This window comes from Syngnathus leptorhynchus, chromosome 17 (assembly GCF_054491065.1).
Source record: "Syngnathus leptorhynchus isolate UIUO chromosome 17, UIUO_Slep, whole genome shotgun sequence".
Classification (NCBI taxonomy): Eukaryota; Metazoa; Chordata; class Actinopteri; order Syngnathiformes; family Syngnathidae; genus Syngnathus; species Syngnathus leptorhynchus.
In genome coordinates this window covers 1,576,812-1,599,062 of record NC_141211.1, presented here as the reverse complement: position 1 = coordinate 1,599,062, position 22,251 = coordinate 1,576,812, and the positions used below count along the sequence as shown (strand labels likewise).

The 22,251-nt window shown below is 41.5% G+C and overlaps 3 protein-coding genes across 5 annotated transcripts; 1 reads left to right on the top strand and 2 right to left on the bottom strand.

Moving 5' to 3' along the window:
• The first annotated feature begins 586 nt into the window (after window positions 1–586).
• Window positions 587–5,997, top strand: LOC147042897 (sodium- and chloride-dependent GABA transporter 2-like). The gene is made up of 14 exons (XM_085936642.1): window positions 587–859; window positions 950–1,084; window positions 1,241–1,381; window positions 1,796–1,883; window positions 2,085–2,217; window positions 2,321–2,455; window positions 2,541–2,644; window positions 2,863–2,987; window positions 3,443–3,555; window positions 3,622–3,759; window positions 3,837–3,939; window positions 4,008–4,108; window positions 4,527–4,697; window positions 5,454–5,997. Exons 1-14 carry the CDS (start codon window positions 667–669, stop codon window positions 5,574–5,576), a joined length of 1,803 nt encoding a protein of 600 aa, XP_085792768.1. The 5' UTR covers window positions 587–666; the 3' UTR covers window positions 5,577–5,997.
• Window positions 5,998–6,200: 203 nt separating this feature from the next.
• Window positions 6,201–14,435, bottom strand: p4ha2 (procollagen-proline, 2-oxoglutarate 4-dioxygenase (proline 4-hydroxylase), alpha polypeptide 2). Of its 2 annotated transcripts, XM_085936506.1 has the most exons (16): window positions 14,306–14,435; window positions 12,317–12,416; window positions 11,976–12,072; window positions 11,553–11,704; window positions 11,034–11,171; window positions 10,665–10,904; window positions 10,108–10,313; window positions 9,806–9,982; window positions 9,643–9,713; window positions 9,478–9,577; window positions 9,042–9,095; window positions 8,563–8,622; window positions 8,439–8,504; window positions 8,045–8,113; window positions 7,362–7,458; window positions 6,201–6,998 (listed from the first exon to the last, which is right to left on the bottom strand). In XM_085936506.1, exons 2-16 carry the CDS (start codon window positions 12,396–12,398, stop codon window positions 6,928–6,930), a joined length of 1,680 nt encoding a protein of 559 aa, XP_085792632.1. In that variant the 5' UTR covers window positions 12,399–12,416; window positions 14,306–14,435; the 3' UTR covers window positions 6,201–6,927. The 2 variants fall into 2 exon arrangements, with proteins under 2 accessions (XP_085792632.1, XP_085792634.1); XM_085936508.1 differs by lacking the exon at window positions 8,563–8,622.
• Window positions 14,436–15,363: 928 nt separating this feature from the next.
• slc43a2b (solute carrier family 43 member 2b) lies at window positions 15,364–22,079 on the bottom strand. Of its 2 annotated transcripts, XM_085936609.1 has the most exons (15): window positions 22,047–22,079; window positions 21,098–21,390; window positions 19,970–20,264; window positions 19,847–19,902; window positions 19,692–19,768; window positions 18,716–18,808; window positions 18,499–18,632; window positions 18,231–18,424; window positions 18,011–18,154; window positions 17,816–17,833; window positions 17,239–17,371; window positions 16,995–17,127; window positions 16,742–16,815; window positions 16,541–16,664; window positions 15,364–16,470 (listed from the first exon to the last, which is right to left on the bottom strand). In XM_085936609.1, exons 2-15 carry the CDS (start codon window positions 21,255–21,257, stop codon window positions 16,312–16,314), a joined length of 1,794 nt encoding a protein of 597 aa, XP_085792735.1. In that variant the 5' UTR covers window positions 21,258–21,390; window positions 22,047–22,079; the 3' UTR covers window positions 15,364–16,311. The 2 variants fall into 2 exon arrangements, with proteins under 2 accessions (XP_085792735.1, XP_085792736.1); XM_085936610.1 differs by lacking the exon at window positions 17,816–17,833.
• Window positions 22,080–22,251: the final 172 nt, after the last annotated feature.

Here is a 22,251-nt window from a genome sequence, read left to right as displayed (position 1 = left end):
CTCTGAACAATTTGCAGCATTCACACTTGCACTGAAATAAGTCACCCTCAATATTTCATCCTGCTTCACGCTTTCTTTGCCGCCGTTAATTGTTGACATGAGACTTTTCAACTTGACTTGAACATTTCCAATTTGCATACTTCTGTGAATACCAGTCACGTCTCTGCAATATGTAGCAGCAACAACACAGCCAACATCAGTGCAAAACAACTCGGCACCATATAAAACTTTTTTTTTTCAATTTAACTTTTATCTCTTGTGCATGTGGTATATTTTTTCATGCCCCAAAATCAATCACATCAAATAATAAGAATAAGCATTGCGCCCAATGCGCTGCTTCTTTTTCTGTTCCTCCCTGAGCAGTAACAGCTATAACAAATCCACTAGTTCCTGTTTTTCTGTGATCAATAGAGAAGGAATCCCTGGGTCATCCCAAAAGGTGCAACCCAGTCCTCCTCCAGCACTCATGAACTTGCATAAATAGCTAGCGCCTCAGAGAGCACCTTTGTCTACTGAGAGGCAAGTGCGATAATCTTACTGTATCTGTTCTGCTCAGGGTATTTATTCCCACTTGAGAAGGCTCGCTCGCTCCTGTTTTCTTTTGGGTGCAGTTTGGACGCGCAAAACGCATTCATTTCTATTGATTTTTCGCGTTTGGTCATAAAAATGCTCTCAAAGGGGAAAGATGGTGACAATTGTGCCGTTTTTGTGGCCAACGGAGAGCAAAAGAAGCTCAAAGAAACAGAGGAACGGGGCTACTGGAGCACGAAAGCCGAGTTTATTCTCACGGTGATGGGTGCAATCATTGGACCGGGAAACGTTTGGAGATTTCCTTATCTGTGTTACAAAAACGGTGGCGGTGAGATGTTTTTTTTTCTTTTTTTTTTTCTGACAATGCATTTGTCACTTTTGCCGTCCTCGGTGGTTCTAATATTTGATTTCTCTGTAGGTGTGTTTTTCATCCCGTATTTTTTGTTCATGGTCTTTTGCGGGATCCCCTTGTTCTTCATCGAGACCGCTATGGGACAGTACACCAACCAGGGTGGTATAACGTGTTGGAAAAAGATTTGCCCACTTTTTCAAGGTGCCTCATCCTATTCAACTTCATTTTAGTTAACATTTGAGTCATTTAGAGTATAGTGATGAGACGCGGAATTGGTGCGTAATCACGCACGGATTGCGCAGTCGATTTCCGCTGGAAATACTAACATGGTTGCTTTTTCTACCTTTTTATTTGCAGGCATCGGCTATGCGAGTCACCTTATCATTGCATTCGGCGCCACATCCTACATTACGATTATCGCATGGGCGTTTTTTTATCTCTTCTCCTCCTTCAGTGCCGAGTTGCCTTGGGCCACATGTGGAAACGACTGGAACACAGGTTGGTTCCCTGTAGGAACGCGACAGAAAAAAACAAAAACAGATGGCGTGTAGGGATTAACTTTCAAGTATTTTGTAGATCATTTGTATTGAGAGAACTTTCCAAGTGCAGAGGAAGTGCTTCGTATTTTGGACTCGCTTTAAAAAAAAAAAATGTTCTCCTCACTTCGTTTTTCTCGTTTTGAATTCTGTGATTGGGAAAGGGTTTGTTGCATGTTGTGAGTGGTTGTCCGCTGTTTACCCCACATCATTGTTTTTCCTGGCTCCACAACGGGCACCATTCACAACATGCAACAGGTTCTACAACGTTTTGCAATATTTATTTAGCCAAGAATATTGCACATCATCCGAGTATGCCCGGCATGGAAAAAGCGTTTTTTTTGCTTGATTTGTCGCACATGTCCTTGCCTTGTAGACTCATGCGTGGACCTCAGCATTGCAAATCTGAGCCTCGGCGTGACACACAGGGAGAACATCACACTGCCTGTTGTAGAATTTTGGGAGTAAGACCGCCTCGTTGACTATCTTATCTCCCCTGACTACGTTTTTATTCTTCCCCCACCTCTTCTGTCCCGCTTTCCTTTTCCAGCTGCCCTTTCACCCCGCCCGCCTTCATCCTGTACAGTTTCATTGCACATGAATCCTATTGTTGTGCCATGGCCATTGCCATTGCCGCCATTGCTCCATACCTATGCTCTCCTCAGGCGCCGAGTGCTGAAGATCTCTGGTGGGATTGAGGAGGTGGGAAGCTTGAGGTGGGAGCTGGTCTTGTGTCTCATCCTGGCATGGGTCATCTGCTACTTTTGCATTTGGAAGGGGATCAAATCCACAGGGAAGGTTAGAAATAGTTCAGCAGTGAGCAATATGCATAGCTTGATTGCTTCAGTCATATATTTCTAAATACTAAGGCTTAAATTGTGTCTGGTTTCCTTTCAACCAGGCAGCCTACTTCACAGCTACTTTCCCCTACGCCATGTTGCTTGTTTTACTCGTACGCGGTGTGACGTTACCAGGGGCAATGGAGGGAATTATTTTCTACATCTACCCTGATGTATCCCGCTTATCAGATCCACAGGTAAGAACCAAGTGTAAAGTTTTTGTTTGGTGAGTTAGCTCATCACTTATCAGCATTTTCAGTGTCAAATTTTCCGTGTTTTCAGGTGTGGTTGGATGCCGGCACTCAGATCTTCTTCTCTTATGCCATCGGCCTGGGGTTCCTGACCTCGCTTGGCAGTTACAACACTTACAACAACAACTGTTACAAGTACGCACGCATGCTCAAAAAGGATTTGAAGGTGTTGGACACCAAGAACAAATGAAGTCAGAAATCCAGACCATCTGGATTTCAACTTGCATTTAAGAGTCCGCAGTGACTCCATCGTGCTTGTTTAGGATTGAAATTTTGTTGGCAACAAAAACGAGGCGCAGTTCTGTATTTTTCCTGCGTAATTCATTTAATATAAATGGGTGTTTGTGTTTTAGGGATTGCTTCTACCTGTGTTTGCTGAACAGCGCCACCAGTGTTGTGGCAGGTTTTGCCATTTTTTCCGTCTTGGGATTCATGACCTACGAGCAAGGCGTCAGTATTGCCGAGGTGGCAGAATCGGGCAAGTGATGACTGCATTGGTTTTACACTTCGATTTTGCTCTTGAGAGCTACGTATCAGATTGGTGTTACCTTCCATGAAAAATAAAAAACAAAATAGGAGCTTCAATTTACTCAACTCCCTGATGACAAAACAAAACATGCCGCCAATTGACATTTTTTTGCAAATCTATTTAAAAGGAAAACCTAAAACCTACAAAAGAATTCAATTGAACGCTGTCACTCGAGACTTCCTAGGTTGGCTTGGAATTTTAAGGATTTCACAATGCTTTGGAAAGTGTGTAAAGCTGTCAATTCACTGAGATCTGAGGTCAATGTGACAGTCCGAAGAGCCGAGGGTCGGCATGAGGGCAAGAAACAAATTTCGGTTCTGAATTTCTTGACAGCTTCCTCTGTAAATCCTAAATAAGATACTTTTGAATCAGAATGAAATTTGAAATCCAACCCATGTGTTTAGGTCCAGGACTGGCCTTTATTGTTTATCCCCGTGCTGTGGCCATGATGCCCATGCCGCAGGTGTGGGCCGTGTGTTTCTTCCTCATGATCATTCTACTCGGCTTGGATAGTCAGGTAAGCATTAACTTTCAACTTTAGCCCAGTAGAGTTTCAACAGACCTACTGCCGCCTCCCAAACAGTTTGTCGGTCTGGAGTGTCTGATGACGTCGCTGGTGGATCTTTACCCGTCTTACCTACGTCAAGGCTACAGACGTGAGCTGGTTCTTCTGGCCATCTGCACCGTGTCCTGTCTGCTGGGACTTTCTCTGGTGACGGAGGTTTGTCAAAGCCTTAGGTGACATTTCATCTATGGTTGATATTTAAGTCATTGTTTATATTATTGCTGTGCTTATAGGGAGGGATGTACCTGCTCCAGCTGGTGGATTTCTACATCTGCAGTGGGACCACCCTGCTCCTGCTTTCCATCTGCCAGTCTGTCAGCATTGCTTGGGTCTATGGTATGCCTTACGACAAAAAAAAAAAGACAAAACAATATAAACTAAATACCTCCTGCTTTACCACACAGGGGCTGAGCGTTTCTATGGAAACATCGCAGATATGATTGGCTATCGTCCTTCTCCGCTAATGAAACTCTGCTGGTGCTACTTCACTCCATGTTTATGTTTTGTAAGTATCAGGTCAGGCTCCCTTTTTGTTCACTCATCATATTGTACTTTTCCTTTATGGACTCCTTCCAGGGAGTTTATGCTCCGGCCATGTAGTTTGTACGCCTCCCCTGCACGGAATTTAAATGAGAAGAGCCGCAAGCTCAGGCGTAGAAACAAGTCAGCCGTGGTCACTCCCACAACGCCGCAAACGCCATTTTCTAACTATCTACAAAAATACCAGGCAAATGAAAACGCCACCCATATGGTGGGCGACCAAAGTGTCGTCTGTCTTTAGCCTAAAGTCAGCAGGAATAGGCTGCAGCGCTCTCCAAACACAAAGAGGATTGAAAAATAAAAGAATGAATACAGATAAAAAAAAGAAAAAAAAAGTTCATATCATATTTGTCGCATTCATCCAATGTCTTCTCTCACCGCAGGGCACCTTTGTCTTCTCCATAGTCCGATTCTCTCCCTTGAAGTTCAGTCACACTTATGTTTATCCACTTTGGGCCAACATCCTGGGCGGGTTCTTGGCCACCATCTCCCTGAGCCTCATACCTCTGTTCGTGCTCTACAAGCTCCTAAATGGAGAGGGCACTCTTCGTCAGGTGAGATGAATCCGCAAGGATCAAAAAGATTGTTCAAATGTACATTTTCCGTGAAAGCGCTCGAGCATAGGTCACGGTAGCCTCGTATGAACCTGACGTCAAAACACTTAAGCATCGGTCATGGTAGCCTCATATGAACCTGACGTCAAAGCACTCAAGAATCAATCACGTTAGCCTCACATGAACCAGACGCTGAACAGATGCATGTTGAGGTTTGTATAAGTACAACTTGGCAGCCAGTCATAGCCTCAGCAATAGATTTTCCAAACAACATTCTTTCCTCAAATGCAAGAGTTGGAAGCCAACCCAATAGTATCCGATAATTCATTTGCGATCACGTACGTACATAACTTCCAGGCATCTGTTCTTTCTACTTCTTGGCTGTCTATTTATGCAGACCGTCACGTATGGCTTTGTCTTCCCACCCAATATGATCCATGCAAAATAACAAGCTGCACCCCGGTTCCTTTTCAAAATGTGAAGAATGCAGCACAGCATCATGTAGAAAGTCTGCTCCCGAGTGGCTATCAGGAGTAAAGCTTAGAAGTATCCATGAATTGCAATTATCTGAAGATAATGATTCACTCTTAGAGCATTGACACTATCCAACTAAATGATAGTCCAGTGTAAGATTCATTTTCCATCCACCACCCTCGTATCAAATTCCATCATCATATATTGACTCCTAAAAATAACGCACCGTCTCCACATGTTGCGGAGAGTAGAGTCATTCTGTTCAAACTCGTCTGCCCTCAGCGATTCCTGATGCTGTGTCTTCCTGAAGATGACCTGAAATGTCTTCCTCAGCTGAGAGACAAAGTCGTCGCTCCAGTCGCTGAACTCAAATCTTTGTCCGGTGAAGTGGAAGTTAACAAGTGAGCGAGTAGGCAAAAAAAAACGTACGTGACATTTCATTTTAGCATGAGCCCATTGTAAGAATCTCATTTGAGATGAAAACAACACTACAAAGGGGCAAGAGTGTCAGGAAATAGTAATAGAGTGGTTTCTTTTGTAATTAATGATAAGCCTTGCCTACAGTGTGCTTGTTTGTTCTCTGTTGGACGACACACCAAACTTGAATGTTTTCATACTGAACTGCTCTTAATAATGTTTGTGTTGTGAGATGACTTTCTATTTTTGCTGAGAAAAAAAGTTGACGTGTTGAGGCCTTGTCTAAATGTTGCCTTTTTTTTTTTTTAAAGGAATATTTCCCCTTCTCCGGCCCTCTCTTTTGTTAAACATGTTTTTTTATTAATAAAAAAAACAAAAACAAAAAAACTCTCTGGGAATGTGTAGACGGCAGGGCAAACCGCAGAAAAATATCACCTGTTTGGAAAAAAAAAAAAAAAAGCCATTGTTCACTAATTAATATTCTAGAGTGTTTTGCATAAAGTACCGATAAAGACCAAAGCTGATTTGATAACAACAAATCAAAATGAAAAGACTATCTTAAAAATGTTTCCACGCTTATAAAGTAAAGTCAGACATAACATTTGAAAATAAAAGACCATTTATTGTTTTTCCTGATGGCCATCTGGTAGAAAAAGTACAGAATCTGCTGTAATAATTTAAACACTGTATAAATAAAGCATCTCTTGGGACAAAGCAGCGAAAGGTTGAATCAAGGCAAGTGGTGCTCTTGTTTCTTGCAGATTCTTCCTCAGTTCTGAAACTTTCATGTGGATTCCCTCTATTTGTGTTCTCCGCGCGCTTTATTTGCATCGCAAGAAGATGGGACATTCCGTCAAGTCCACTTGCCTTAATTTAACCTTTCCCAAGTACTCGTATAAGAATAAAAATAATAAAAAAATCCTGTCAGGTTATTGTTCTAATAAAAGTCTGCTTGATTGGCATTCATCCTTTTTTATGGATAAGATTCTATTTGTCATTCGTTCCCTAAGGTCTTAGTTGGCTGGCAGTCCAGATAGCAAGGCGTGCTTAGGACTTGTTCACACAAGTTTAACACTACTCCAATAATTCAATAGTTGGGCTAAGAATTACCAATGCAAGAGTTTGGATTTGTGTGTCTGCACTTCATCGACAGTTTTATGTCTGCAAATCCGTGATTTACGTACGCCTTTAGGTGTATGACCATTCACGTGATTCAGTGTTCAAAATTGAATATTTATAAAACTACAGATCCTCATTGAAAGCATTAGTTGACGCTGAAAAAAATGACTTGTATGTGTGTTTGCAGAATATATGCTGGTGAGGGGGGGGGGTTCAATGATCAATCCACTTCTGTTAGGCCACAGGGTCTCAGAAATTCCTGCCCTCGCTCATGAATCCATTTGTTGGACACTGCAATGACAAAATGTTTTTTTTCAGATGTACAGTGGATATAAAAAGTCTACACACCCCTGTTCAAAGTTTGGAAATAACGGGCTTATCGTTTTCAACTGTTTTAATTTCAAACTTTACATTCACAGTCCACATTCCAGGTCCTAATACCCAGGAGACATTAGATAATATGATACACATGTTCTTGGCTGAAGGAACTATGCAGTCATGTAACAAAATGTCTCCACAGTGATCAAAATTGGACACGTGAAGTAATATGAGTCGCTGATGGCCAAGAGTGACATTCCATTGAAAAACATTTTTGTCATCATACATTTTAACACTTTTTTTTTTTGGTGTGGCATACATTGAATCTTGACTCACCCCATTTACTTCCAACTAAAACAGGACAGGCTGCATGTCTGGTCCTGTAGTCTCCTTCCCCACTTTTGAAAAGGTTATACCAGAATACTGCTGTCCCCTGTGATGCATTAAGACCAAAATCAAAAAACAATGAGAACGTTCAGCATTCTTGCAACCAAAAACAGATGTGAGAGAAGGATCACAGATTTAAACATGAGTATGTGGGAAGTCATAGATTGGAATCTATTGTTCTTTGCCGCACTAGAAGAGCATAAAACAGCACAATGTTTCCAAGTCAAGTGAGACAATCGATGATGTCCAAATATTCCTGCCAAATGAGATGTTGTTTTGGTTTCAAAATGTCTCTACAATGGAAGCAGAGCTCTGGGATGAATCTATCAGCATATTTCCTAGGCATCATTCTACAGCCTTTGAAATATGAGTTACTGTAACCAGTATGGGACTCAACATTACAGAAGCGGCGCTAAATATTACTTCTTTCAGAATGTAATTTGTATTTAATACAGAGCAGAGATTGTAATATTGTTGCATATTTGCAAATACATTTATAATTCTTATAGTGATAAGGTAAATGCCTTCATAAATGTTAATGTGACTTTGGGCCATTAACAAGGCTTGCATATGACATTTTGTCGTTCAACAATGAAGTGCTGATTAAACTCCATAGTTTATTAATTGATTACCTTTTTGGGCTGGATAACAGCCCCAAAGTCAGGGAAGACTGTAGCACCTCCTGCTTCAACGTCACTCATCTGGAGGGAAAACAAAAATATCTACTTTTGTGTCCATATATGAATAAAAACATAAATAAATGCCCCCAAAATATATCATAAAAACAGTTAAGCCATTCATTAGAATTTTTCGTGAACTCTGAACACCAGCTGCAGTTGAAATGAAAAGTCTCCACAACTATGTTCACGTGCCAGATTTAAGTGAAACAAACCAACAAATAATATCTCAACAATTTTTCCAGCATTAATGTGAGCTATAATTTGTAGGACTCAATTGAGGACATATTTTTTCAAACTAAATTAAAACTTGCCTCTCAAATAACGGCGACTGGATGCACGTACTTACATAGTTCAAAAAAGTTGCCACGCGATTTCCAGTGCCTAATCTTTTGAAAGCATCTGGCTCATCTTTCTACAAAGATAAAATTCAAGTGTAAAATACACAATGAAGACAGCACACATGTACTTACGTAATTTAGGAAAGTGGCAAGCCTATTTCCATCCACCTTGAGGTTGCTGTCAAAAGGACGCTGCAACAGATGTTTATAACTTTAACGTAAGACTTCATTCAGGAGCCTGCCGAAAAGGCTAGCGACTACGCCCAAATGCAATTAAGGCTTTAACGAGTGTCATTGTTATGAGTCAAGAAGGAAAAAAAAAAAAAAAAAGCTTTCGTATGCGGAACTGCATACAATCCAGGTGTGGTCCACCAATTCAAATCAGCTTGGAGCGTAACATTATTCAGGTTGTCCTGACATGACTGCTTGTGATTTATGCAAAATCCTTCTTCACCATTGCGTGCACACTTCCAAACAGCTGCGCAAAGTACAGCTCACAGGAACGACATAACAGATGCTATACAAAGTACAAACATTTACTCATGGTGTTCACTTTCAACAAACACACACACACACACACACACACACACACACTATGAATGCGAGCTCACCCTGGAAAAGTCAAAATGTGGCTCGTACTGTCCTCCAACACCATAGTTAGCAACCTGGTCAGCCATTAAAAGAGATGACTTATACATTGAAAAAAACAATGAACACTGCATATTACATACGCCTTAATTTTACAATATGCTCCTTCTTAGCAAACATTTGTTACTGTATGTCAATAATGTTATCATTCATGTGTGAACGTTTGTTTGCCCATGTGTGAAGTCACATCAACTTGTGCTAGCGTGATCTTATTATTAGTATTATTAAATTTCATACGAAGATGCTTTATTTCTGTATATAATAATTGACTTACTGGATAAAGTTATTTGACAAAGTTGTGATTGTGTACATGCTTCACTTTGACTGAAAATGGCAATGAAACGATATGAAATTAGAAAATTCCTGATGATGCAGTATTTCTATATGTTTGAACGTTACCTGTAATAACTCTGCTGTGTCTACTGTTAGTCCTGTGATGTCCTGTATTCTCTGATTGACTCTGGCAATGACCGGACCATCTTCTTCTTCTAACCAGGCACTGATTCAATGTGAAAAGTGTATTTAGTAGGAAAGATCAACAACGGTTAAGCTTGTCTGAATCACCTTTTGGATACTCTGTAGTGGGCCGTGGTCAACACTCCTGTTTTTGGGTCTCGGACTGTAGCTCTGGCAAGCTTCAAAAAAATAATAGTTTATCTGGCTTTCAAAGAAATATTTCAAACCAGATTGTTGTTTTTTTTCCCCCAATATCAACGTCGTGTCTCACCCTGGGTTTGGCCATCTCTTTGATCTTCTCAATTTCATAGTTGGAAAGGGCTTCCAAGTAGCGTACAATGTGTGGGCTGTCCCACTCGTCCTCCTCCATCATGGGCTTCAGTAGCAGGCGAGGATTCTTGTTTCCATCCTGGTAGCGGCAGAACAAACGGCTGCGCCTGGCTTCCGTCTGGTGACATTTTTAACAGAACAGATTTTAAAGACAGATTAACAGATTTTAAAAGAATTGACTTTTTCAGTCAATGAACAAAAACTAAGGACGTTGCATGTGTGTGTTTTCTCAATCCGACTCACCATTCCGTCTCCTTCCCCTCTGCATAGAGCCTCGTAGGCATTTCTCTCTGGCAGGTGGTCTGAGGGTCTGACGTAGGTTCCCAGATGGATGGGCTCCTCTGAAGTAGGCTGGCTGCTCTGCTCCTCCTTCTGCTGCTCATTGTGTTCTTTGAGGAGCAGCTTCTCAAAATAACGTAAGTTTCCTCCTGCCCTCTGGTGGCTAGGATCTGTCAGCACAAGGGAATGGGACTTGTCAATGTGCTCCACATGCTACGTGAATTACAATTCACACAGCTGAGTCTGCCATCGACTAAAAATGAAAGGTTTCTGACAGTTGTCACCGCAGACTCTGACAATGGGCTTAAATTAATCCGTTGAAACCAAAAGATCATACCGAGGGTGTGGTACACCCTGTGGTTTTACTCTGCCCAAAAGCTAATTATAGAGGAAGCAAACTTTCCGCATACTCAGGACTGCAAAAATAATAAGAGGAAAAGTTTTCAACACAACAGTTTCCATAAATTACATTTGGGTTTTTTTTTTAGATCTAGGCTGTCTTCTGAATTTTTTTTTCTTACCTATGGCCACCAGCCTGCGAGTGAGCTCGACTGCACGAGGCAGGTCTCCCATTTGGTAAACGGAATAGCTGAGGTAGTCCAAAATAGATGACTTAGAAACCACAGCGTCTTCACCGGCGTCCAACTGCTTCAAGGCCTGTTGCACCCACAGCACGGCATGGTAATAGTCGCCCTCGTTATAAGCCGTCCTGCCCATGTCAAAGCAATCGTCCACGCTCAGAAGGGCGCTGGAGTGCATGCCTAGGACAACAATCAAACGGATGAGATCTCATATCACGACGACATCTGTAATATTGCCGATTTATTTTTTTTATTTTTTTTAAAGCTCTGGAAAAAAATGGTCTTTTTCACTCCACACTTGATAATTACCTGGAAGCCTCCCTTTGGAAAAGTCCTCTGAATCAAGCTGGTAAGTGTCTTGGAGACGCATTAGTGCCCTGGCTGCACCCTTCTCATCTTCCGCGTCAGGAAAATACTGTTTGTGCATGGTCATGTTGGAAATAAACCCTGGAAAAAAAGCAGAGAGAAAACATCTCCAGTCCTGCATTGGAATGCGGTAAATTGAGCAACGGCATTTATTCAAGAATATTATTTCATTGCTATTGGGATTAAAAAAAACAACTTTTCCTTCGTTTATCTGTCTAACACAGATGCAGTCAAACACGGCAAACACGGGCAAAGTGTCAAAAAAGCAACAGCTGCAGCTGTCACGTAACTACTTTGGTTCTGTTTCCTCGGCTCATCTGGGAAACAGAGATTGTTATCGCGGAGCTTCCAATCCGTTTCACCATATGGCGAATCAAGTAGAAACACACATGCTTGAGCTCCAGGTAGCCTCGAATGAAAATATCGTTTTCACTTTCACTTTCAGATTAAGCAATTTCTTACCATCGGAGGGGTTCTGCAGAACCAGGCTCTCCAGATGAGACCACTCAGTGTTGAGTCTCTTCATGAGCTTGTAGGCATTCACCGGGTGAGCCAGATAGGCTTCTGGGTCCGATGTCGACATTCTGGTCAGGTCATCCAGTTTCTTGGCCCAGCTGAATCCAGAGAAAAACGCAAACGCTATTTGAGGCTTCACAGTCAAACACATAAACTGTTCATTGAAAATACAAACACAGTTGATGTTTATTATATGCAGCGATGTTTTTTTTTTTTTTTAAACCAAGCAGATGTGTCAGCAAAATGCAGCAGGATGAATGACCTAAATTCCAGTTTTCCCTACCATGCCCTGACCTGCCACTGGCAAGTCATCATCATAGCCATCACGGTTGATTTCTCTTTCCAAGGATGAATGACTTGTGTGCGTACCTTTTGACCTCAGCCAGTTTGGACTCCTCTGCTTTTATGTACTCTCGGAGGGAGTGGACAAGCTCTTTCTCTGTGTACAAGAGGTCCGTCATCTGGCCTGCAGACATGGAGAACACGCATGTTTCAAGCTTGGACTGACTCCCATGACAAAGAGCAGCCAAGGGCCATCATCTTATGAGGCAACGTGGCATGCGTCATAAATAACTGCAGGCGTCCATTCATTGTGCAGAACTTTTATCCTGGTGTAGAAAAGTGGACATGGGATTGTTCAACCACGATAAATTCACAGCGAGGGAAACTGATGGCCAGTTTCAGTGTCACTGTGTGATTTCTGAACCCACCAATGGAGGTGAAGATTTCTGCTTGCGTTCTCCAAAAGCAGCATAGCAGAACGCAGGAGACAAGACACAGCAATGACCTCATTTTACCTCAACCCCGAACCTACAAAAAAAAAAAAATCATATTTGCATTGAAAAATACATTTATATGTAAACAATTCCTGATCTGAGTTATTTGTATATTTTTGTATGCCGTTCAACTGATTGGATTCCAATCGGTTAGCATTAAACTAGCTGTATTTGAAGCCCTTGTGAATATTGAGCTGTTTCCAGAAAAACTTGCCAATTGTTTTCCCAAAAAGATGAAGCATTGCTTATTCATGCATAGTGCTTTGTGGATGGTTTGCTCAGTGGGCAGACTTGCCCGGGCAATAAAAGCAGAGCATGCTCGGACACAAGACTATTTGACATTTATAGAGGCCACAAGAGTAGCTTGGTTTATGGGGAGATTTGTTCATGCGACCCCCCCCCCCCACCAACTAAGTGCATTCTTTTTGCTATTGTTGTTCTGTTCCCAGCTGTTTGCTTTCAAATCCAACCAACATGCATTTTAGATCAAAACTACTTCTTTCACGCCAACAACAGACATTCCTGAAAAGATTTCTGCGGTCTTTTAAACTCTGATTCTAACGTGGCTTTTAGGACAGATGTCAGAACAGAGCAGGATATAAGGAGTCATGCGAGGAAATGCAGAGCAGCTGTCATTTTGGAAGTGTGCTATCAAAGATGTTGCCTTACAATATAACTCTTCTTTGCTTTGTTATTTTGTGTGTTTAGTTATGGAATTAAAAGATAATCCCATGAAACTGGGCTCTGAGAACACAATCTGCAAGATGGATGATATGTGTGTTTGGGAAGGAGGGAGGACTTTTTTTTTTCTTTCAGAGGATCTTGTTTTATTCAGCTGGGAAGAAAAGTGGTGTGATTAGCTAAGTTAAGTAAAACAACGTGTCATTGTGACATGACACTATTTAGACATTGGCTAAAGCTTGCAAAAAAAAAAAAAAAAGGGCATAAAACCTCAATTGGTAATGGAGATTTTGACTTGTTTGAAGAGTTTGCAGAGACAAGAACAAAAAATAGTTTTCCAACTGTCATAAAGTAAAATGCAGATGAATAAGAGAGAGGTAAGCATTTCAGATAACGGGTGGATCATGTATTGCTCATACAATGAGAAGCAGCAAGACCTGTTTCTCTGTGGATGTCATTTGTATGTTCACAATTGAAAAAATAATAACTTTTTGGTGAGCATAGCGCTTACATAAATACATGTCGTGCATGGATTTATCGAGAGGGGATCCATGTGGAGATGAATACCCATGCACACTTGTTAGAGCCTGCCAGACGCTTTGTGTGGAATGTAAACACAGAGAATTATTGATAAAAGCTCACAATGTCTAATAAATAAGTATCATGCATTGACTTGATATTTACATGTTCACTAAAAAGAGACAAATGACTTTGACTTGAAGACTTGAGGTTTATTTTTTTCCTTGATAGACTTTACCATCATTTTTGGTTGAGGGGGAAAAAAGTCTAAAAATGAGCGAATTCTTTTGAAGACACGCCCCTTTCTGACGTCACAACAATAGTCATGTCGAGATTTGGAAGACCTAACGCCGCAACTCGTTTGGAAAAAAATATATATTTTCCGATGACAATAGCAACTTTTGTGCTCCTAATACGGGTGTGGTAAAACGTGCGTGCTCCTGACAAGTCTATTGCCTTGCTGTGGTGCAAAGGAAGTTCTTCAAACTTTAATCAGAAGATGGCAAGTTAGTTACGTTGTAAAAAGCAAATTGGCATGTCAAAAAAACGATCAGGCAGGTATAAAAGACAAATCCATGTTATTTGGCATGAAGTCCCGTTCCCAGGCTTGTAAGCCTGCAGTTGGATCTTGAACAGTACTAGGTAAGCATGCCAGCATGTTCGCAATGAAACAGAGAGCAAACACAAATCCAGATTTGGAGGTAATAATCGATGTGGGCTTACCTTCGCCTTTGAGGCTTTGAAAAACGGTGTCACAGAGTGCGACGTGAATAGTTTGCTACCCCAGGGTGAAGTGATCCGACAAAAGGGTGCGAAAGTATGTTGCTGCCACGTACAGAACAGAACCTCCTGGAAGCAGCCGTAATGCTCGTAATCGTTGCGCAACAATGTTGAGCTTAGGAATTTTTCTGTGTTGCATTTTTTTTTGCACCTCGTCAAATCTTCGACCCTTAGGGTACCTCTCATTTGCAACCCCCTAATCATTGCTGAAAAAATGTAAGAATAGATTTCACTTCTTATAATGAGTATGCACTGTTTCTGTAGTAAGCATGGGTGGAGATCAAGCAACTTGTGCTATTTCATCATTTTAATTTGGATTAAATACTACATTATTTTATTTGAACATTTGTTTATTTCTAATAGATGGAAATTCCGTTTTTCCAGTTCAGTATAATATGGTAATTACGGTAGCGGACACATGCAGCCAGTCACGTTTACAGTGTATCTTGGGTTACCATGGTTTCGGCTCTGGATGGACTTTTTATCTCCGTCTTTTTCCACATTTATGGTCTGTTGTGTGAATATGCAAGTAAAATCTATGTCAATCAAATGTTTGGATATTTTATAAAGGTGTGTCTGTGTTTAGATAACGCGTAAGATGTTTTTCCTTTTTCTTTATGAATAACATAACAAGCAAATTCTAAATAGGAATATCTCTTAACAATTGCTGGATATGCATGACGTTGGATTGTTTTGGGGCTTTTCAGAATATTTATCACGTGCTTTGAACGTCTCGAGTATTTCTCTCGTGCTTTATTATTATTTGGTCCTACACGCAAAAGACTTTGGGTTCGGCAATAATCAACTTTAACCGCTAGATGTCACTGTAGATCGACGTAAAACATGAGCGACTCATTTTAGAGCCAGATGGTTTTGACTTAATGAGTTTTTTGCTTGGTTAAATACAAAATATAAATCATGTAAAATGTAATAAATGCTATAAAAATCCTAAAAGAATAAATGTGAAGGTTAATAATTGAGAAAAACAAGTTACATTTCAATGGAACTTCTCTTGTGATAAGGAAAGCAATTGTATCTTTACTAAGACCTCAAAAGCACATCTGGTAGACTTAAAGTAAAAAACAAAACACTAAAGAAAGTTTGACACAAAATAAATATTCAAATGGTTACTTTGCTTGTAGCAATACCAATAATGCAGTTTGCCTGATGTCCTTTGTACAAAAAGCCTTAAAGACCATGACATATATCTACAATATTGTTCCTACTTGAAAACAACGTAAGCCACTTAAATGTGGGGAAAGGTAGACGACCATAGAAACACAAGATGGTATTCAAATTAGTTCAGTCTCAGAAAACTCAAAAACAACAATTGGGAAATCATGTACTTACACAAGAGTTTGAAACAATGGTTGTAGAAAAAGCATGGGATTAAAGTCAAAATATCACGAGAGAAAAGTCAGAATCCTATTCATGTTTTCATTTTTACAATTAAATGTCAAAATGTAGTTAATATCATTCAATATTTGTTAAAAACCATTTCTGAATGTGAAGCTCTCGTAATATTTCGACTTTATTTTTATTCGATTACAAGTAATGACAAATCAATTTTTTCCTGTAACAATGCAACTTTCTCAATGTAGATTTTGTGGGCCTTTTCTTCCCCCATAACCGCTCACAAATGTCGTTAAAGGAAATTTGATCATCAAATTATACAAGCAGTTTCATGGGACAAAAGAAAGTGTTATAATGTGCAATACTGTGACAAAATGAAGTTGAGGATTGGGGGAATGCAGAGTGCTGATGCCTCTTTCCTTTCACAGTCTTTCCTCTTCCGCTTGGTTTATCCTTTTCACAGCACAGAGTTTAAATAGAAGGGCGATTGCGTGTAAAAATGGTGTCGTTAAACTGGATTGGTCAGTTTGCACCTTGGTGTCTGTGGGCTACAGTATCTCCTAATTCTTCCATCCTGCTGTCACCGCTCTCAGTACTTAAACAAAGGCTTCTGGGATGTCAGAGCCATTGATTTTAATATAGATCTTGGCGTTCTCCTTCTCGTGCCTTTCTTTGTGAAGCATATGTCTGTAGCAAACCAAGTAGAGAGGCAGCAGGAAGCCCAGCATGCTAAGGACCAGCAGACCAATGTTGACCTGAAAGGGGGTGAAATCAGCATGAGCTGCATCCAGAATGTTAGTATTAGGCATATGTGTGATGACGTACCCAGAATGGGTCTCCCGCCAGGGGTCCCATCATTGCCAAAAAGAGGGGCTGCTGCAGCAAAGCAAAGACAGCACTGACAAGTGACTGCATGCCCGTAAGACTGCCAAACTGCGACGAGGGGTACCTGGCATCGGACCACAAATGCGTTTAGCTTAGCGCAGTTAGGCAAGTTAGGTTCAGATAGTACGCAGTAATACTTACACAGCAGCGTAAAGGCCGCCGACGGCCGAGTGAATGAATCCTCTCACCACGGTGTGCAAGACGAATGACATGATCTGAAACGAGAGGGAAGCAGAGGAAATTGGTGACCAAGAAGAATTTGTAATTTAGACCTGCAGTGCAAATTCAAAATAAATGACTTGAAACCGATTAGTCGTTTGTTGATGTAATTCCACCTTGAGTTGATGTTAATATGAATACAATTCAAATCTGGAAAAACCAAAACACTGCTCACCTGGAGGGGAAGGTTCGGTATCAGGCAAGTGATGCCGAAGCCCACCAAAAGGAAATTGGTTAGCACAAATGCCCTCAGGGCGTTGGTCACCTTCTGGGTTTTTCTATCTCTTCGTTTTTTCTTTGGTTCATCCCTGATGACGATATCCTTGTTATTTTTAGATGTTGTAATTTCCAAAAATGTATGTGCAATTGTGAATCAGAATTTTGGTCACTTTATTATATACCACAAAAATAAAACTCACTTGCTGGATGCATCTTTTGATTCATCGCCATTATCACACTCTTTCAACTTCCAGTCCATAATTTGGCCGATCACAGGAGTGGTCATGAGGCAAAGCAGCTGAAGCATGCCAAAGATGGACGAGTACAAACTCACTGTGACCATCAAAGGTGGAAAAACAAATATTAGACAGGCTAACATTAGAGGGGAACATTTGTTTAGAATGTTTTCATATGCAGGTATCGTTAATTATTACTATTTCGCAAGCGCTGCATAATATTGGGCAATAACTGCAAAGCTGCTCATGTGATGTGCACTTGCCGATTTAGCTAATAATTACAAGCGATGGTTAATGGGTGCTTTCAAGCTGAAGCTGAATGACGTCTCAAGGACTGAGCTGGAAGCATGCCTCACAGTTGAGGTCAAACAATGAAGTTACAACAAACAAACAAAAGCAGGATGTTAGAGGTCACAGATCTGAAACAGCGTCTTGTTGTTAGTGCTGGGGAGCTAAATGTTAAATAAATGCTAAGTTATTGAAAGAACAGTGACCGGATAGGTTATTGAATGGACGGTGACTGTATCATCTGGAATCTTACCAAGTTCCATTCTTTCCACTGAAAACCAAAGATTGGGAACAACAATTATTCTACAATCTTAACTATTGCTTGACCAGCATTGATTTAAAAAAACAACAACAACAACAACAATATGGTACAACCCATTTTTTCATAAATTCCCCCATCCATCCGTTTCCTATACCACCAACTCAACTGGTCTCCTAGAATGCTAACCTGTATTCAGGTCACCATCGCTGAGCACTTCGAGTACGCTGTTCAGGGCCCCCATGTAGAACAAAAGACGCAGCTGAGTCACCGACATGGTCACCAAGCTGAGCAGGAAAATGGGCGTGGTGATAGTTTTCAGAAACGACTGGGCTGCGGAACAGAGACGATGGCTCGTTAGGATTCAAGTTAACGATAAAGGTGAGCGACCGAAGGCGGCATCTCTTACACTCTTCTTGGGGTTTTGCGTCCAACTCTAGGTCCATGGTGGAGAGGCAGAGTTTGCCCTCCTTGGTGGGGAGCTCTTTCTGCACCAGGCTGTTGCCCACACTGAGACGACGGCCCACCGTGGTCACTTGGCGGTAAAACTGTTTGCCTGTGATCTTGTGGTCAAAGCCCAGCCAGCTGAACTTGATCTTGACACTGACAGAGTGTGATTGGAAGGAATGAATGACATCCTGATCGGACATATTTGCATCCATCTGGACAATACTAACGTGTAATCCATATCCTCTGGTCCTGGGAAGGGTTCCAGGGGCCAGTTGAAGAAGCAGTTGAGGAACACCAGTCCAGCACAGGCTGCCCACACCACCAGAATTGTAATGAATGATATGCCCAAGTCATAGATCACCTGTGCAAAATGACACAACCATAGTGATCATAATCTCCATTAAAGTGAATACATTTAATCATGTTGGGGTTTTTTTCTCTGACCTTGACACCAGGGAAGGTGACCGCAGAGGAGGCATAGGAGCCAATCATCAGGGCGATAAAGGTGGAACGAAGGTCCCCGAACATGTTTGGCAACTGGAGAAAGAGAGAAAGAATTGACATAGTAAGCATTTGAGGCACGGCTGCTGACAGTCCTCCACAGGGATCGTAGAAAGAATGTTTATCATTGTTCTTTGAATTTTTTTTGGGGGGGGGAGGGGTTGTCTTCCAAACCCCGCTGATTATCCTTGGCATATTTTCTACTGCTAAATATTACTGTTCAGCCCAAAAAGAAGTGACAGAAGAATCCTTAATTACAACTTCAACATCCAAGGAAGTGAGGAACACGAGTAGCAAACATTCCAAAATAAAGACACGGACAAGCTCTTCTGTTTTGAGAGACTGAACAACAACAAGCGGGACATTGAATTACATAAGAGATAGGAGAGGAGAGAAAGTAGTGGGGTGCCACCATCGCTACTGGCTGTTGCCCAAGACCTCCAGGGCTATGCCATTATATACTTGTAGCAGTCTGAGGTGGAGTCATGTAATAATTAACCGAATATTTATTGTTTTCAGATCATTCTAAGTGAAAGGGGGATGTGACGTAGTGTCGCTAGACTCTATGACTGTAGTCAAATTTATGACATACAGAAATTGTGACTTTATACAGTCCAGGCAGATTTACAAGAGGAGAGCCCCTCCGGAGTGAACACCATCACCATGGTACACTTTCGGACTGTGTGCGCTTCCTTATAAGATGGCAGGCAGGGCTTGGAACAAAAGGGAAAAGAATGCTGAAGAACTCGGAATCCTAAAAAGCATCTCATGTTGTTGTTCCTTTCTGTTGTTCCCCTGAGTCATGTTTAGTTCCTAGAATAGCTGACTACAACAAAAGGAGTGACTGGAAGCGGCGCATATGTTTTTTTCTGTTTGTTAACAGTCTTGATAGAAAGGCACGGTCCATTCACACGCTTACCGTGAGGGAAGTGAAGGTCATGCACATGCCACCAAAGCCGTTGAAAGTCAAGGCGATAAAGATAAGAACAGAGAGTTCTGTAAAGAGAGCAGGTAAAATAGCTCATTCAGCTGTCAACAGCCAAATAACAAACGCACCAAATCACAGATGATTACCGTTTGGTTGGTAGGCTCCGTAAGCAATGAGAAGACAAGACAGACCGAAGCATGTGCTGAAATGACAAGAAACATTTTGTTCACATCTATTTTCACTTAAGATCATCTTAATGTGGCGCTCACCTGCCCAACAATCGGAGTTTACGAGGTCCGTATTTGTCCATGACGATTCCCAGTGGGAGTGTGATAGCAGAGAGAAGGAAGGAGCCCACAGTGAAGGCCAGATTCAACATCTCATCTTGTTCTTTACAGATCAGCCAGCCATTCATTCTCAGCTGCCCGTCCATCGGGACCAGGGGCTTCATCTCCACCCCGTCCCCCAGGTCCACCACGGGCCCCTCGACGCCATCGTAATAGTCGATGTACTCGTCCGGCGCTTGCGTCGTCTCCAGTGACATGTTGTAGCTGGAGCTGTTACCTGAAAAATGTAAGTACAAGAGAACACAATCATGAAAACAAGTTGTCCTGAAACTATTTGAGATGTTTATCTAACAGTATGGCTTTCTGATGATCATTGATTTCTCTGGTTTGTTTTTACTGTCTAATTTCTACTCTTCATCACTTTTCCTATCAGCCTGTTGTTCCCTCCTGGTCCCTTATCAGCAGACTTTAAACTTCCGTACGGCCGCTAATAAAGCGCTGCTGATGCTTTCCTCAGTCTGGCTTATCACCTGTCACGTGCCTATAAAAAAGCTGAGCTGAGCTGAGCTGGTGCTGCCATCATCTTACATCATCGCACACAAGATAAGACGTTTGTATCATCTGTCCGGAAGTCACTTATACAGATGTGAAGGCCAAATATTTACTGAGGTCAGTGGCTGACTTGGGTAGAAATAGAACTGGACCACAGATTTTGTTTCACTGCGAGCTAAAATGCGAGATATGTAAATTCCACCAAATTTGCCTAAATATTTTTGGGGTCAATTTTGAGACGCTTCCAATCACAAAGACCTTATCGACTTGAAAGTGCATCTTCTGAACGTCATGCAACTGATAAATCCATTTTGTAAAGACTCCGAAGGTGATAACTGAAACAAACTCTGACCAGCCAATAATCAACTTTGGTCACCAACCAGACAATATTTGACATGTGATTGGGAATTCTGACCTAAATTAACCTTTGGTGCTCGCTTTTTAAAACAAAACATATTGGCCTGGCGTGCATGTTACTGTTGCATGATAACATGGAACTAACCCAGTTGGGTCTTCCAAAATTAAAAAAAGATGTGTCCCAAGCAGGCATTCACTCACCTTCGTCGCTGCAAAGGTACGAGTAGAAACCCTCTGACTTGAGCATAATGAGAAGCGATCCCCATCCCAGGAGCACAGCAGAAAAGAGGAGATTCTCAATGATAGCAGTCACCGCCATCCACCAGCGCCGGGCGAAGGCTGTGGCCAGCGTCGGTGCCATGATTGAGGGAGGGAATGGAGATAGGCAGGCAGAGTGGAAAACAGTGAGACTGAGGCTCCCAAGGAGGGGAAAAGAGAGGGAGACACTTTGTCGCTGACCGGTGCTCCTGATGAAGGATCAGTGATCACTTTATCTGGGGGGGAGACAAAAGAAGGGAGGGGAAGGTTTTATAGTCGGCCTATCGCTGCAGGGCAGTGAAGGCCAGTCAGGGCAACTTTTACAACAACAATTAACTTTGAACCCTGCTCAAGATAACTAAATGTGCTGCATGCGTGTAAAGCATTCTAACGTCATCGATCAACATACTGTAACTTATCGTATTCAGCACAATAACGACTGATAGCAAATTATGAATTTAAAACAACTTTGCTGGACCTCTCTCTCTCTGTAATTATTGAGTGAGCACCCACAGTGGAATAAATGAGGTTCTGTTGTTTGTGAATAAAAGAGGGGAAACTGGTCCAAACTGGACTCCATCACCTCAGGGCCCCTCAGTCATTCCCCCCCCCCCCCCCCCCCCTTCATAAATGTCCTCAGGGGCCCATTCAACCGCAATTACTGTAAACTTTTGCACATTTGGAACATAAAAGGGAACACCAGGCAAACAAATGACTGTAAGAAAAAAAAAAAACATGATTTTGTTTGGGCACTTGTAAGAAAAGGTAAGTTAAAGTTTCTGTATCATTTACTTAAAAAGGAGAGTGATTCTTAAGTATCTAAAATGCAAATAACCCCTCTTAAAATCATCTTTAATCATTCCATCATTTAAAAAATATATTTAAGTCTTACCCCTCCAGCAGATTGTATGCACCACCACTCGTGTGTCAAAAGGAAGAATTTACAAAGGGTGTCTTTATATATACTGTACACAAGCGTTGTAGGGCGCCCTCTATCGACGAGCGACTGACGTCTTTATCTGTGCAAAACAACTTGACAAAAACAACTGCGGGTCTATACATTTCGATTGATACTTAAGTTTGCGACACAGCAAGCA

Bases quoted from the DNA above. Each gene is read 5' to 3' on its own strand.
- LOC147042897 (XM_085936642.1), top strand. From the start codon at position 667: ATGCTCTCAAAGGGGAAAGATGGTGACAATTGTGCCGTTTTTGTGGCC. The intron at 1,884-2,084 runs GTAAGACCGCCT...TGCTCTCCTCAG, and splicing joins CCTGTTGTAGAATTTTGGGA to GCGCCGAGTGCTGAAGATCT. The intron at 2,988-3,442 runs GCAAGTGATGAC...CCATGTGTTTAG, and splicing joins TGCCGAGGTGGCAGAATCGG to GTCCAGGACTGGCCTTTATT.
- p4ha2 (XM_085936506.1), bottom strand. From the start codon at position 12,398: ATGAGGTCATTGCTGTGTCTTGTCTCCTGCGTTCTGCTATGCTGCTTT. The intron at 11,705-11,975 runs GTACGCACACAA...CTCTGGATTCAG, and splicing joins AAACTGGCTGAGGTCAAAAG to CTGGGCCAAGAAACTGGATG. The intron at 7,459-8,044 runs GTAATCAATTAA...AATGCATCACAG, and splicing joins CTGTTATCCAGCCCAAAAAG to GGGACAGCAGTATTCTGGTA.
- slc43a2b (XM_085936609.1), bottom strand. From the start codon at position 21,257: ATGGCACCGACGCTGGCCACAGCCTTCGCCCGGCGCTGGTGGATGGCG. The intron at 18,809-19,691 runs GTAAGCGTGTGA...CTCTTTCTCCAG, and splicing joins TGACCTTCACTTCCCTCACG to TTGCCAAACATGTTCGGGGA. The intron at 17,128-17,238 runs GTGAGTTTTATT...TATCGTCATCAG, and splicing joins TCAAAAGATGCATCCAGCAA to GGATGAACCAAAGAAAAAAC.